Source organism: Rhamphochromis longiceps, linkage group LG3 (assembly GCF_057381845.1).
Source record: "Rhamphochromis longiceps isolate RC_006_pf linkage group LG3, R_longiceps_female_GT1.1, whole genome shotgun sequence".
NCBI classification, from domain to species: Eukaryota; Metazoa; Chordata; class Actinopteri; order Cichliformes; family Cichlidae; genus Rhamphochromis; species Rhamphochromis longiceps.
The window spans coordinates 4,167,158-4,180,826 of NC_140559.1; the positions used below are offsets into that span (position 1 = coordinate 4,167,158).

A 13,669-nucleotide genomic window follows, 5' to 3' on the forward strand; every position below is an offset into this window, starting at 1 on the left:
TGGAGACAAGAGAAAAACCACAATAACAACACTGGTCCGGTCGGGTTGAGTCAAACGATGATTTAATGAACACACGCGTGGGAGATAGACACTGATGCAGACAGCCTCAAAATCTCAAAATGGTGGAGCATTGCTCAAACTCTTATAGCCCCTGGTTATCATACAAAGCCTAAACATTCACATGCTCTCTCTCACACAGCGCCTGAGCTACGACCTTGGCTCCCCGTTTATCTGCTCCTGCTGAGATGGGGCAGAAAACTCCAGTATGTTCTGTTCTCTTCTAATCAGACAAATAAGGCGATGACTTTCTGCAAACAGTATTTCTTATAACTCAGCAGTATAATGCATCATAAAACAATATCATTCATTCACAATCAATCAACAGTTTAATATAATGCACATCAGTTTAACTAATGCAATAGTTATCAGCTTCTTCCAATTCAGGAGAATAATGCAAACTAAAACTACATAATAATTCACCATCTTTAATTAGGGGTATAGCATGGCATAAAATAATATTATAATCTAACAATTCCCCCTGATGAGGTCATTAGAATAATGACCTCACCAACACCCTTCAATTCAGTGTGGCCAGGTTCATCTCTTCTCGCTCCTGAGGTTCTTTGTCCCCCTGATGGGCGAACCATATGTGGGATGACCTCTGTGTTTGCGCAGTTCAGATGCAAGAAAAACTATTATTCCAACAATAGCGGGTACAGATGACACTCCCCAGGTCTCCCACAGCTTTTAGCCTTTATTTTATTGCTGCAGCTACCAGTGTCGTCCAGTTGGGTGATCCTCTGCTCTTCATTCTTCAACCTTAGGGGTTAGACAACCCTTCAGTCGTGGCACAGATCAGGGGATTATTCTGCCCCGATTTCAAACAACGATCTGTGTATCCTCCAGAAAAAGGAACAGGAAGGTGTTCCCCTTTTTGCCCAAAAGCCTCTCGAACTTCGTTGGTCTGGTGTTCCCGGATTTCTGCCAAACCCTTCATGGTTATTGCTGTGTTTATGGGATCCATCCTTTTATGGTGACTAGCTGGAGCCCAAACGCCATGACCCTTGGACCCAGTTGATGTCTCGGCAGTCACCGTGTCTGTCTCTGCTGCGGAGGATCCTCGCATATCTGTGACCTCGTCTGGTGTCTGTTCCTTTCTCTGTAAGAGACAGAAAACCAAAACACCTCTCTTCCTAACCCTAATAATCTAATGTTGTTATCTATTGACCTTCTAGTGATTCAGAATTGGTCTTCTGACCTTCAAAAGACCGAGTGCCAACTCGTTATAAGCACATTTGCAAAGTGTGTCTGAAAATTATTGAAACCCTCTCTTTTTAACAAAGACAAAGAAATTAACAAATCTTCTAAACGCTATTCAGTTCATTTCAATGATTAATGATTAAACATGAAAGTGATGGTTTATGCTTTTTCACTGATTCTCTAAAAGGTCCAGAAACTTCTCAGACCGCTATTAGCTTAAGCTTTAGCATACCTAAGGTATTAAAAACACAAATGAAGTTATAAAATGTTCAAATAATCCTTGTTTGATGTTAAAGCTCAACTTCCCCTCTCCCCCTTTTTTGACACATTCCAATGTGTCAAATCAACAGAGCTAGAACATTCGAAAAAAAAAGTTAGGCAGCTACAAAGTTTCCCAGACTCTTAAGGTGATCTTGCGTGTAATGTTCTGACTCAGGTATTTAATATTTTAATAAATGTCGTTTAATTAACTGCCACTACTTAAACTAAACTTAAAGACCTAATTGAAGAAAAGATCACAAAGAATAACATGATATCAGTGTTTTGTAAGCGCGTGCGGCCTTCTATGCTCGAAGCCTTTTCCCTCAATAGATCAGTCAGACATCGCGCTGGCTGTAGCTTTTAACCCTTATTAACTTGAGCACAACTCTACAATGAGCAACAAGTTGCAATATGTATAAAAATGATCATGGTTACACCTGCAATGAAAAATTATATCATTATCCTAACACCTGTAAATAGAAGATTCATCAGAAGTTATAACAATCACAGGAACACAGATGTTAGTATAAGTTCAAAAGCTTCAATAAATCATCAATCTATGCAATGTTTGTTGCATGATTCTCATACAATAATAATGCTGATATTAAAATAACAGTAAAACACCTTTTTTCTTTTTCCGTTTCACTTGACCCATAAACGTTTATAAATGCCTCTTTTACTCTTAATTTTATTTCCCCCTGCTCTCCCCTTACTAACCACAGCAGGGGGATCTTAGTTTTGAATCAGCCATGAATCCAGCTCACCTGATTCATCAGTGAGCTCCACCATCACTGGCGTCTGACAGGGTGGCGCTGCATACTCTTCCTTTAATGTCACTATTTTTCAACCGGTTAATTAGAGTGTTTAAACCTGAAGTCGACTACGTCCACAACAAGTCAATACAGCTGTAAATGTGGCCAATTATCAATCTATTACCAATCAATAACAACAAATAACTTCTATTTTATGCATGCTTTTAATCAACCACTCACCCAGAGGATCTCCAATCCCAGGAAATTCCTTCTCCTCCTTTAATGAGTCTGTCCTCCTTCCATGCCCTGGTAACTGGTCCATCCAGAGCCACATGATCTCAAAATGTACACGCAACAAGCCAAGCCACACCTCGGTCACACCAACCCTCTCCCGCCCCGAAGATGTCCAATGCCATCCTAGTATGGACTGTCAAAAGTGGCTTTACGCTGACTGTCCTGACAATCCATCTTATAACGTTTCCTGGTCAGATTTGCCAATCTCTGCACCAGGGTTTTAAACATTCCGCCATTTTCATTAGTTGTTATCTTTTTTATTTAGTTTCGACTCCAGATTTTCAATTTTTCCAGTTGTAATTAGTTTTTACCAATTCTTTGCTAGTTTAGTCTAGTTTTTATTTTCTGAAAATCCTTAGTTTCAGTTCAGTTTTAGTTGTGTTTTGCAAAAATTAAGTGTAACAAAATCTCATTTCCATCTTATCAATCATGCTCCTCCGGTTATCCTTGGGTGTTGAGACTAATCACTATTAACTTGCCGCACCGAGTGTTCCTAATTTTGGTTGAAGTGAATTGATAACCTTTTGAAGGCGATTGTTTCACACCTTTATTTAGATGTCCCAGTCCTGTTATCTCGGGATGCATCACGCTGCCTCATCTGGGGTTAGCTGTTTTCTTGGGATGCGAGTTAAGTGGGTGAGCTCTTCAAAGAGGGGGAGTGTGCTCCCCCTGATGAGGTCTTCTAGGTAAGCTAGGTTAACCTTCTTGTGTGAGCTTTTCAAGTGCACTTTAAGGTTTGTGGGATTTCTCGTGTCATAAATGTCCCTCATAACCCCCTGATGGCCCAGTATTTCAATTTTGCACACTGTAGTACACATTTAGTTTTTGCTTGTAGCTCTCATACTCTACTTGCCACTCCTCTAAGTCCTGATGTTTCTTAGAGAGGACAACAGTACCTTTAAAATTATATCACATGTGTGGGGGTGTGGCCTTGCCAATTGTTTTTCCCACCTTTTCAAAATGGCTGGCGTGCCCACCAGCACATTTTATGGAAGAAGGAAAGGTAAGCTTGATATTTACATTTAAAATGTTTTGTTAAACTCAGATTTTTATTTTATTCAAAAAATAAACATCTAGTAAATAATTTGAGGGGTCTTTAAGAATTAGGCTTATTTAGTTTCACAGAGAACATGACTAATTTATTAATGTGTGCTCTACACATTGGGACTTTGTACTTATATTTTTTAATTCACTTTTTCCTACTAGACAACTTTTGACAAAGGCGGAGAGAATTCTTAACAGAATTATTGAGGGAGATTCAAACCTAGATTTTTCAAAAGATAAGAGTCATGAGAGCCAGATATGAGAGGGCGCGAACCCACTAAGAGCCACACAAAGATTATCGAGATGCAGTGGCAAATGTAATAGAGAAAAACACAGGGCCACCTAAAATCTGTCATCCTATGTGGTGCAAAACCAACATGTAGGAGAATCTGGAATTTTTTGATTTTGAGTTAAAAAGAAAATATGGGTAAAATGCAGAAATCTTTTCCAGTAAAGTAAAAAATAAGAGTCGCAATTATAACTGAATCCATAACCCCTAATTGTTTCTACAAGATCACGTCGTTGCTAAAAATTATCAGTGATCTCAATGTGCGAAAAGAACTCACAGTATCTGGAGTTCAGGCTCCTCTTGGCTGAAATGGTTAACAGTCCAAGGCATTTCAGTTGTAGAATGGTTGCAACAGTAAAACATATGTGAGATGTGGGAAGTGCCAAATGTTCCTTTGTATCTCCAAATAAAAATAAAAATCACAGTACTTCCTCAGATATCATAAATAAATTGACTTTTGTGAAATAGAAAGCCCAGTGCAATCACTTGTTCCTGAACCAGTGGCTTACAGCTAGTGAAGTGTCAGTGACTTCTAATTTGATCCCTGATCTACAGTTTTATGATATTGTTATATAAATCAGTTTTAATATCCTGCTTACAAAAATTTCAATGGAACATGTAATCTTCTTAAATAGCTCTTGACTGTTGTTAGTTTCACATTCGTGATCAATGAACTCCCCTTGTGCACTGTAGTGCACATGTTATAAAATTTAAATAAAATTAGTTAAAAACAATTTTGTTTTTGTAATGTGTTTATTTTACCGTCCCAACACTTGATTTATCTGAAAAAGAAAAAAGAAAAAAGAAAAAGAAAAAATGAGAATACTTATCAATGCAACTAAACAGATTTTGCTATAAATCCAGTTAATTTTAGTTAATTTTGTGAACATTCATTACAGTATTAGTTAGTTTTCCTTTTTGTTTTGATTTTATTACCGTTAATGCAAAATTTTTTCCACTTCTAGTTTTCGTTATTTCATTTGTTATCTTTTAATAATAATAATAATCTTCTCTACACCCTTGAATAAACATAATCAACATGATCAACATTTTGCTGTGTATCAATTCACTTTTTTTTAATTCAAATGCTCCAGCCTTATGTGGTTTGTGACATGTATTGATCTAAATCTCCACTCTGTCTCTAAATGTTTGAAGAATTTTTAAGTTCAGGGTCAAATTTTGAGAATTTGACCATAAGTGAAAGTTATGGCGTTATCACCCCCTTTGGGGATTACCTTTTTCCAGTTTTGATGATATTCCTCCTCATTCTTTATTCTTTGCAAGTACCCCTCTTCGGTGTCAAGAAACTGTTGGTGTGATCAAGCGGGTGCTGTAAAAACAAAAGCTCAGGACAGAACAGTCACCAGTCATGTACTTCATTCAAAATTAACATATATTAAACTTCATATTGATCCTCTGAGTGTAATGGTACATTTTAATTTGCACTTCTCAAAACTAAAAACAATATTTTCTTTATTTTACTCTTGTTCTTGTGCAGCACCACCCCTCAGCACATGCCCCTGTTATTTTATCTTACTTTTAAATTGTTGACTACTTCAAGAAAGCGCCCAAAAGACGGGGACCAGTGTTTATCATTACATATCTCCATTTTGAGTGTGGCTGTCTATCATTCCCCTGTTATTCATAGACCTCGGTGGAGGGTTTTTTGTTTCTTTGTTTGTTTGTTTTTTTGTTTGTTTTTTACCTCTAAAAAATTAATTGACTTTTACAGTGACCCACTATGGTTAATAATAACATGTTCAGTCATGAGTGGAATCAAAACCTTTTTTTCACTTTAGCATTTAACATTCCCAACCATATAATATGATACATTAATTAAAACACAGCTACTAAAACACAATTTTCTTAATGCAAACATCAGTAACTCAAAATTAGCAACTAAAGGGTTAAGTCTTCATTTCACACTGCTGTGAAGCTACAGCTCTTTAATCTCTGACCTCCTTCTGTTCTTGCAAAAACAAAACAAAGCAAGACAAAACATCCACCCTTCTTTTACAGGCTGGGTGAATTGTCTGTGGACGTTCAATAATCCTAAAGTCGGCACCGTTTTTGTCTCAGTATCAAGTCAGTTAAACTTTTAGTCGTCAGTCCATCACAGTCCAGTCATGCATACCTCCACACACATTCATACCAGATATTGCTGATAATAGAGTCTCACGCGCAACCTATTCGAGGCTCCATCACCAGCAAGATGACGTCATCATTTTAAAGGAAACAGTTCCTTGTTTGTTTTCCCTTCTTTGGACTGGATTGACTCGCTGCAATCCTTTTAGGCTTCAGGATCAGTGTCCCATATAAGTGAATTTTCTCCCAAGCTCATTATAATCATGGAGAAAAAATACTTTGCGACTGTTTTCAATAAGAATATTTTATAGCGCTTTAAAGTTCAATCTCTTAGGCCTGGATTAAAGAGCTGATTTGTTAAATCAGGAACTCACAAAATACCAAAATATCACCACCGGTGGATCATACCTCTGATGTTCTTATCTCAGTGCACTGTAACAAAAGAAAAAACAAACGTAAACAATAAAACACTCATATAATAACAGATACTGGGGCCCATTGGAAACATGTCCAAAGTTCAAACCATCTTTCTCTCTCTTAGAGAAAGAGAACAATCCAAACCTCACTGATAGAATCAACCTAGTGTCAAACAAAACCCAAATATCAACCAAGACTTCACACACTATATTGTGTAGGCATACAGGCACCGTAACTCCTTTTTTTTTTTTTTCACTGACAAAAACATGTTGGATTAACTTGATTCAATAGTGGACACTGGTTACACACAAATGTTTTGCTTTGGCAGAAACTTAAACAACTGAATCAAATCAACACAACCTTTTCATACTCTCTCCGAAATAAAACTCACCATTCACTCATGATTTTCACTCTGTACCACTGCTCCTTATCAGGCTGTGTGAAGCACAGTACACAATTCAGTGGAGGCCTTAAGCCATAAACAGACATCACGCACAGACATTGTTTTCACAACCAAACTACTTTAAACCTTGTCCCCTAAATCTACACAGATGCCCTCTGTGTGGCATGAAATGCATTTAACCAATAAACAATCAATGAGTTCTTATAGTTGTAACCGACTCCATATTTGGATGTTCGTGTGCAGCATTTGTTAGTAAAGCATTCTTCATTGCATCAGCGTGTGTGTGTGTGTGTGTGTATCACTCTTCAGTGAATTGAATCAGCATTTCGATTTTTTATTTTTATTTTTATTTTTTTTCTTTTGCACGTGTGTGTGTCATTTCTCACTCAATCAACGAGTGTATATGTGCATATGTGTGTTTCTCTTCATTCTGAGTCAATGCATGTAGATGTGTGTGTTTGTGTGGGTGTTTGTGTTCATCACTTTCCTGTTCTGGTGTTCTGGGTAAACCACGGCCTGAAGCATGCCCTGGGGTCCTGCCCTCCTCCTTTTCAGTCCGTTTGCATCCGTTGGTGCTGCTGCTCAAAGTTCTGTCCATACTGGTTCTGGCCCCAATTGAGGCAGTTCTTTTCTCCAGTATCCTGCATCTTCTCCTTATTCCACTCCTCCTTAGCTTGACCCTTTTGCTTCTGTAGGTCCTTCAGGGTTTTGATACGCAGCTCAATCATCTGGATGTCAGTGTCAAGCTCCAGTCTGCGCTGCTGCTCCAGCTCTTCCTCTGTTTCTCCCAGCCAATTCAAGATTTTGTTCAGGTCAAAGTTCAGCTGCTGTCACTGCTGCTCGTTCTGCTTTGTTCTCATCTCCTTGCTGAGGTCCTGAGCCTGATTTCAAGTCATGTGTCTGGGACTCCAAGTCTGATGGGTTCGACAATCAGCCAGCTCCTCCTGAGCCACGCTCAGTTATCTGCTCTGATGCCTTGAGCTCTTACTGAGGGCAGAAACCTCACAATCTTTTCCGTCCACTTCAGATTGAAGTCCATCGATGTTTTCCTTGCTTTGCTCCACGGCCTTTTGCGGCTTTGCTGTTCGGCTCTTCTCAGAGGTCAGCTCCTGGCCGAGCCCCGACACCTGTGCCTTCAGCTTATTTTCTCCTGGTGTTTTGTCCATTCTGAGGTGCCTCCTGACCTCAGTTACTCCTCCTGTTTCTGGCACGCCCTTTTTGCTGTCCGATGGTCATTGTTGGTCTGTCACTGTCCTGCTCAGTTTTAATGCAGAGTGGTTAAGGTCAGCATGGTTTTGCTCGGCCTCACTTTTCATCTTGGCTTAATGGGCGTCTCGTCACAGCTCTGTCAGCTGAAGCTGTCTTTTTCCATATGGCAAGAATGTAAAGAGTGTGTGAGAGGGGTGTGTCCGATCAGGCACAACGCTGGTGGCTTTGCGAGTGCCTCGTTTTCCAAATCTAGATGTTTATTTGTCACGTACACAGCAACAGAGAGAACAGTCTGTGTTTGGGATGGCTGAGGCCTTCACGATCTTCCTGGTCTTGGTCCAGCACCGCCTGCTGTAGATTGAATGCAGGTCAGGGTGCTCGGAGCGGATGGTGCGCTTGGAGCGGATGGTGCGCTCAGCTGATTTCACAACCCTCTGTAGAGCTTGTCTGTCCGGCATGGTGCTGTTCCCGAACCAGACAGTGATACAGCTGCTCAGTATGCTCTCGATAGTTCCTCTATAGAAGGTGGTCAGAATCGGTGGTGGAAGCCGGGCCTTTCTCAGTCTTCTCAGAAAGAAAAGACGCTGACGGAAATCTCCCCGTGTAGTGAAACGGGCCTTGGATTAAACACTCTCCGTCTCTGCTGCATGAGATCGTTTTCCTGCAGCACTGTTGACATTTTCAAGTTGTTGTTGTGGGTCCAGCTGCTGTAGCATTTGGTCAGGGTCACATCAAAGATGGTAAAGGAGAGAGCAAAGATGGTAGGGGGGGGAGAGCAGGAGTCCAGGGTCCGCCTCGGCTTCCCGGGCCGACAAAGCAGCCTGTAATCAAGCATAAAGAGAAAAAACAAAACAAACACAAAACAAAAACAAACGAACAGGAAAATGATGTTATTTTGGCTGCATTATTCAGAGAGGGGAGAAACAACGGGACCAGGCCCTGTGTCAGCCTTCTCTCCCCCTTTTTTTGTTTTTTCTCTCCATATAATCCACTCATGACCCGCCAAGCTGACAGGACAACACAAGTACATGTTAAAATTCTTAAGATCATGTTTAAAAGCACAAAAATTGGAATTTTCTTTCATTTAGTAATCACTTGTATTAATCAATCAGCAGAAAACATGTCACAATTTGACTTTTATTAACCACTAAATTTGTCGTGTCTTTTTTTTTTGTTTTTGAAATCAAGTTGTTGTCCTGCAACCCAAGGAGTTTATTTGTTAGTAGTGGATAAACTTTATTATTTAACGGCGGGTATATGTTAAGTTTCACTGCTTTACTTGCTTGAAAATCTTCACGTGTTCATGGGTGTAAGCTGTTTCTTCATTGCGTGTATGTGCGTTTATAGATGAGCTAATTTAACGTTGTTTTTTTTTTTTCTCAAACGAGGCATTTCTCTAGCACGTGCCTCTCTCTCTTATTTCTCTGCTTGTGTGTGTTTTTGTTTCACCTTTTTGTTGTGATGCTCCGGACGCCTTCCCAACCTGCACAAGTCTGTTGGCCCCAATTTTATGTGTTAAAACTTCTCTTAATTTCTCCTTTAATTCTCTGCTAGCTGCTGTCTTTTTCACAGCTGCTGATTCTTGCTGAGTTTGGTTTCCATTACTATAATTTTGCTTCGGCCGCTGTGCTTGTGGGGGCAGTTGGTCCAGGCCCGTAGCCACCTGTAACAACACACTAAGACATTCACTTACTATTTCTTTTCTGAAAACATCCATTCACTTCATCTGCCTAGATTTTACTCTCTTTCTCTCGGTGCATACTTCACACAGTCAGGCAGTTGCCTTCTATGGGCATGCCGAGTTCCTGTCACACACACAGCTACTCACTCCAGCAGCTGCAAAGCCGTCTTCACGTCCTCTCTCCACACTCTCCGCCACAATCCACCATTAATAATGAATGTATAAAACCAGTAATATTTATCCCTACAAACACACAACTTCAAGAAAATTCGTTGTATACGTTGGAACTTTTCTAAATCAAAACCCAGCCAAACATCAAACATTCACCGTAGTCATTCAAAACCTTATTTGTAATATTATAATCAGCAAAATCAGCGTTTTAATTACAGGCATGTATCATTGTTTGCAACTCATAATTATAAAGCTCAAAAACACGCTAAACAGCAACAAAAGTCCTCTGTGCGCGTCACCGCTCATTTGCATGTTCACACACCGTCTAAAAATAGCTTGCAGCACTGCAGCTGCACGTCACACACAGGGTCACACAAAGCTCAGACAAAACTCTTTTATTTTATATTACAAAGACGTCTTATATTTACAATCACTGACAGGCCTGACAGGTTCAGCGCCTAACAAATTTCGACAAATTTAAAATAACGGGTCTCACCGAAGAAAGTCTCACTTTTTTGTAATCAATTAACCAGTATCTGTTTCCTCCAGAACAGCCTATGGCCTGATTTCTAAAGAACCTAAACAATTTCGACAAATTTATAATAACGGGTCTTACCGAAGAAAGTCTCACTTTTTTGTAATCAATTAACCAGTATCTGTTTCCTCCAGAACAGCCTATGGCCTGATTTCTAAATTCCCTAACTCAATTTAACAGTATCCAAAAAAGCACATGACACCGTTTTAAACGATGAGGAGACTCGGTAACTCCTAGCTTATTCTCGAGATGCCCTGTACCCCACAGCTAAGCCAAACTGAACTATCCCTGTTCGCCGACAGGTCAAAGCCGCGCGTCCACGACCAGGAGGGGGCGTAACCCCCGGGCTATGTGCTTCTTAGCATCTTCCAGTGCCGTCCTATAACAATTTTCACCTAACCAATTTTGAGAAATTTTACCATAACGGGTCTCACCGAAGAAAGATAACTTTTTTACGACCAATTAACCAGTCTCTGTTTCCTCCAGAACAGTTTCTGTCCTAATTTCCCTACCAAACTTGAGCCTTTATCACAATTGCTTGGGACTCGAACCCAGCATTTCTTTCATGCTTTTTCACTTCATTTAAAACTCTTAGCCGACTTTAACTGCATAACACACGCGGATCCTCATCAAAATCAAAACAGACACTCTACCAGTAATTTCAGTGAGTAGACTTTAATTTAGTCATATCCAATTTGGCACACTTTGGAAATAATTCAACAGGTAGTGCCTTACCTTTAGATAAGCCGGCTTATGACCACTCACATCAGACCACTGGCTCGTGCCTGTCCGTTCGACAACCTCGGACCGTCCAAACTTTTAAATTCCACCCCAATACCACAGGACGAGCCCCCAAAATGTTAAGGTTCAAAAATATCGGGGATGGAGACAAGAGAAAAACCACAATAACAACACTGGTCCGGTCGGGTTGAGTCAAACGATGATTTAATGAACACACGCGTGGGAGATGGACACTGATGCAGACAGCCTCAAAATCTCAAAATGGTGGAGCATTGCTCAAACTCTTATAGCCCCTGGTTATCATACAAAGCCTAAACATTCACATGCTCTCTCTCACACAGCGCCTGAGCTACGACCTTGGTTCCCTGTTTATCTGCTCCTGCTGAGATGGGGCAGAAAACTCCAGTATGTTCTGTTCTCTTCTAATCAGACAAATAAGGCGATGACTTTCTGCAAACAGTATTTCTTATAACTCAGCAGTATAATACATCATAAAACAATATCATTCATTCACAATCAATCAACAGTTTAATATAATGCACATCAGTTTAACTAATGCAATAGTTATCAACTTCTTCTAATTCAGGAGAATAATGCAAACTAAAACTACATAATAATTCACCATCTTTAATTAGGGGTATAGCATGGCATAAAATAATATTATAATCTAACAATATCTTGAATCCACTTTATTGTGTAATATTTTATGTGAGTATTTGACGGAAGACGAGCAACATCTGTTGTGGAAGCTAACGGGGTTCCTTTAGAATAAACAAACATAGGATTTATTATCACTGAATAATTCTGTATAAATCTATACAAATTATAGAAATATGTAATAGGAAACAACAAAATAATCTAAATTATAAAATAATGTGTGTGTGTGTGTGTGTGTGTGTGTGTGTGCATGATTTTAGTGTTTGAACAGTCATGAATTATCTTTAACAGCAGGTTGGATGTAATGTGTTAGAACTACCAGCAGGTGGGGATAAGAGACCTTTAAGGTGTTTGGTGCCACGCTCCACCTTCAGGTTTAAAACTAGTGTTAATGGAGTTTGAAGGTTGAGTTTGTTCCACGACTGCATTTCACTCACTGCCTCTGTTTGTATCTCTGTCACTGCAGGACCAACATGGAGCCAGAAGTCAGCGCTCTCAGGAGGCCGACAAACCTCACAGAAGAAAGGGAGAGAAAAAACACAACTGTGACGAGTGTGGGAAGGGTTTTACTGTGAGGGCTAAACTAAAACAGCATCAGGTCATCCACACTGGAGAGAGACCGTTCAGCTGTGACGAGTGTGGAAAGTCTTTTTCCAGGAAGGGTTCCCTAAAACAACACCAGCTCATCCACAGTGGAGTTAAAGCGTACAGCTGTGATCAGTGTGGCAGAGCTTTTACTCGCAGTAGCCACTTACAGAGGCATCTAGTTACCCACTCTGGAATTAAGGCATACAGCTGTGATGAGTGTGGGAAGGGTTTTACTGTGAGGGCTTCACTAAAACAGCATCAGGTCATCCACACTGGAGAGAGACCGTTCAGCTGTGACTTGTGTGGAAAGTCTTTTTCCAGGAAGCGTTCCCTAAAAAAACACCAACTCATCCACAGTGGAGTTAAAGCGTACAGCTGTGATCAGTGTGGCAGAGCTTTTACTCGCAGTAGCAGCTTACAGAGGCATCTAGTTACCCACTCTGGAATTAAGGCATACAGCTGTGACGAGTGTGGGATGGAGTTTACTCTGAAGGCATCACTAAAACAGCATCAGGTCATCCACACTGGAGAGAGACCGTTCAGCTGTGACTTGTGTGGAAAGTCTTTTTCCTTGAAGGATTACCTAAAACAACACCAACTCATCCACAGTGGAGTTAAAGCGTACAGCTGTGATCAGTGTGGCAGAGCTTTTACTCGCAGTAGCAGCTTACAGAGTCATCTAGTTACCCACTCTGGAATTAAGGCATACAGCTGTGACGAGTGTGGGATGGAGTTTACTCTGAAGGCATCACTAAAACAGCATCAGGTCATCCACACTGGAGAGAGACCGTTCAGCTGTGACTTGTGTGGAAAGTCTTTTTCCTTGAAGAATTACCTAAAAAAACACCAACTCATCCACAGTGGAGTTAAAGCGTACAGCTGTGATCAGTGTGGCAGAGCTTTTACTCACAGTAGCAGCTTACAGAGGCATCTAGTTACCCACTCTGGAATTAAGGCATACAGCTGTGACATCTGTGGAAAAACTTTCAGCCAGAGAGGGAACCGAAATACACACCTACGCATTCACACCAGACATGATGTGTACTGCTGTGAACAGTGTGGCAAAGAGTTTACAACAGACGCACACTTACAACAACACATGTTTACCCACACTGAGGAGAGACCTTATCAATGTGACCTATGTGAGAAGACTTTTAAAACTCCACAGCACCTGAGAGAACACCAACAGATCCACACCAGAAAGAGACTCTACAAGTGCAGCTACTGTGAGGTATGTATTTATATTGTTATCTTGTCATTTTAGCCTGACTGTTTGGAACAA

General features: G+C 40.3%; 1 protein-coding gene across 6 annotated transcripts in view; it reads left to right on the forward strand.

Annotated features, from left to right (window-relative positions):
• Positions 1–13,669, forward strand: part of LOC146672575 (uncharacterized) — a 34,363-nt gene that overhangs the window by 18,717 nt on the left and 1,977 nt on the right. For 4 of the 6 annotated variants that reach the window (XM_085401277.1, XM_085401281.1, XM_085401275.1 and 1 more), the window contains exon 3: positions 12,266–13,618. In XM_085401277.1, the coding sequence (XP_085257403.1) occupies positions 12,266–13,618 (1,353 nt within the window). Of the gene's footprint in view, positions 1–199; positions 264–10,870; positions 11,548–12,265; positions 13,619–13,669 lie in introns of those variants that run through there. The other 2 variants (XM_085401278.1, XM_085401280.1) reach the window with 2 other exon arrangements.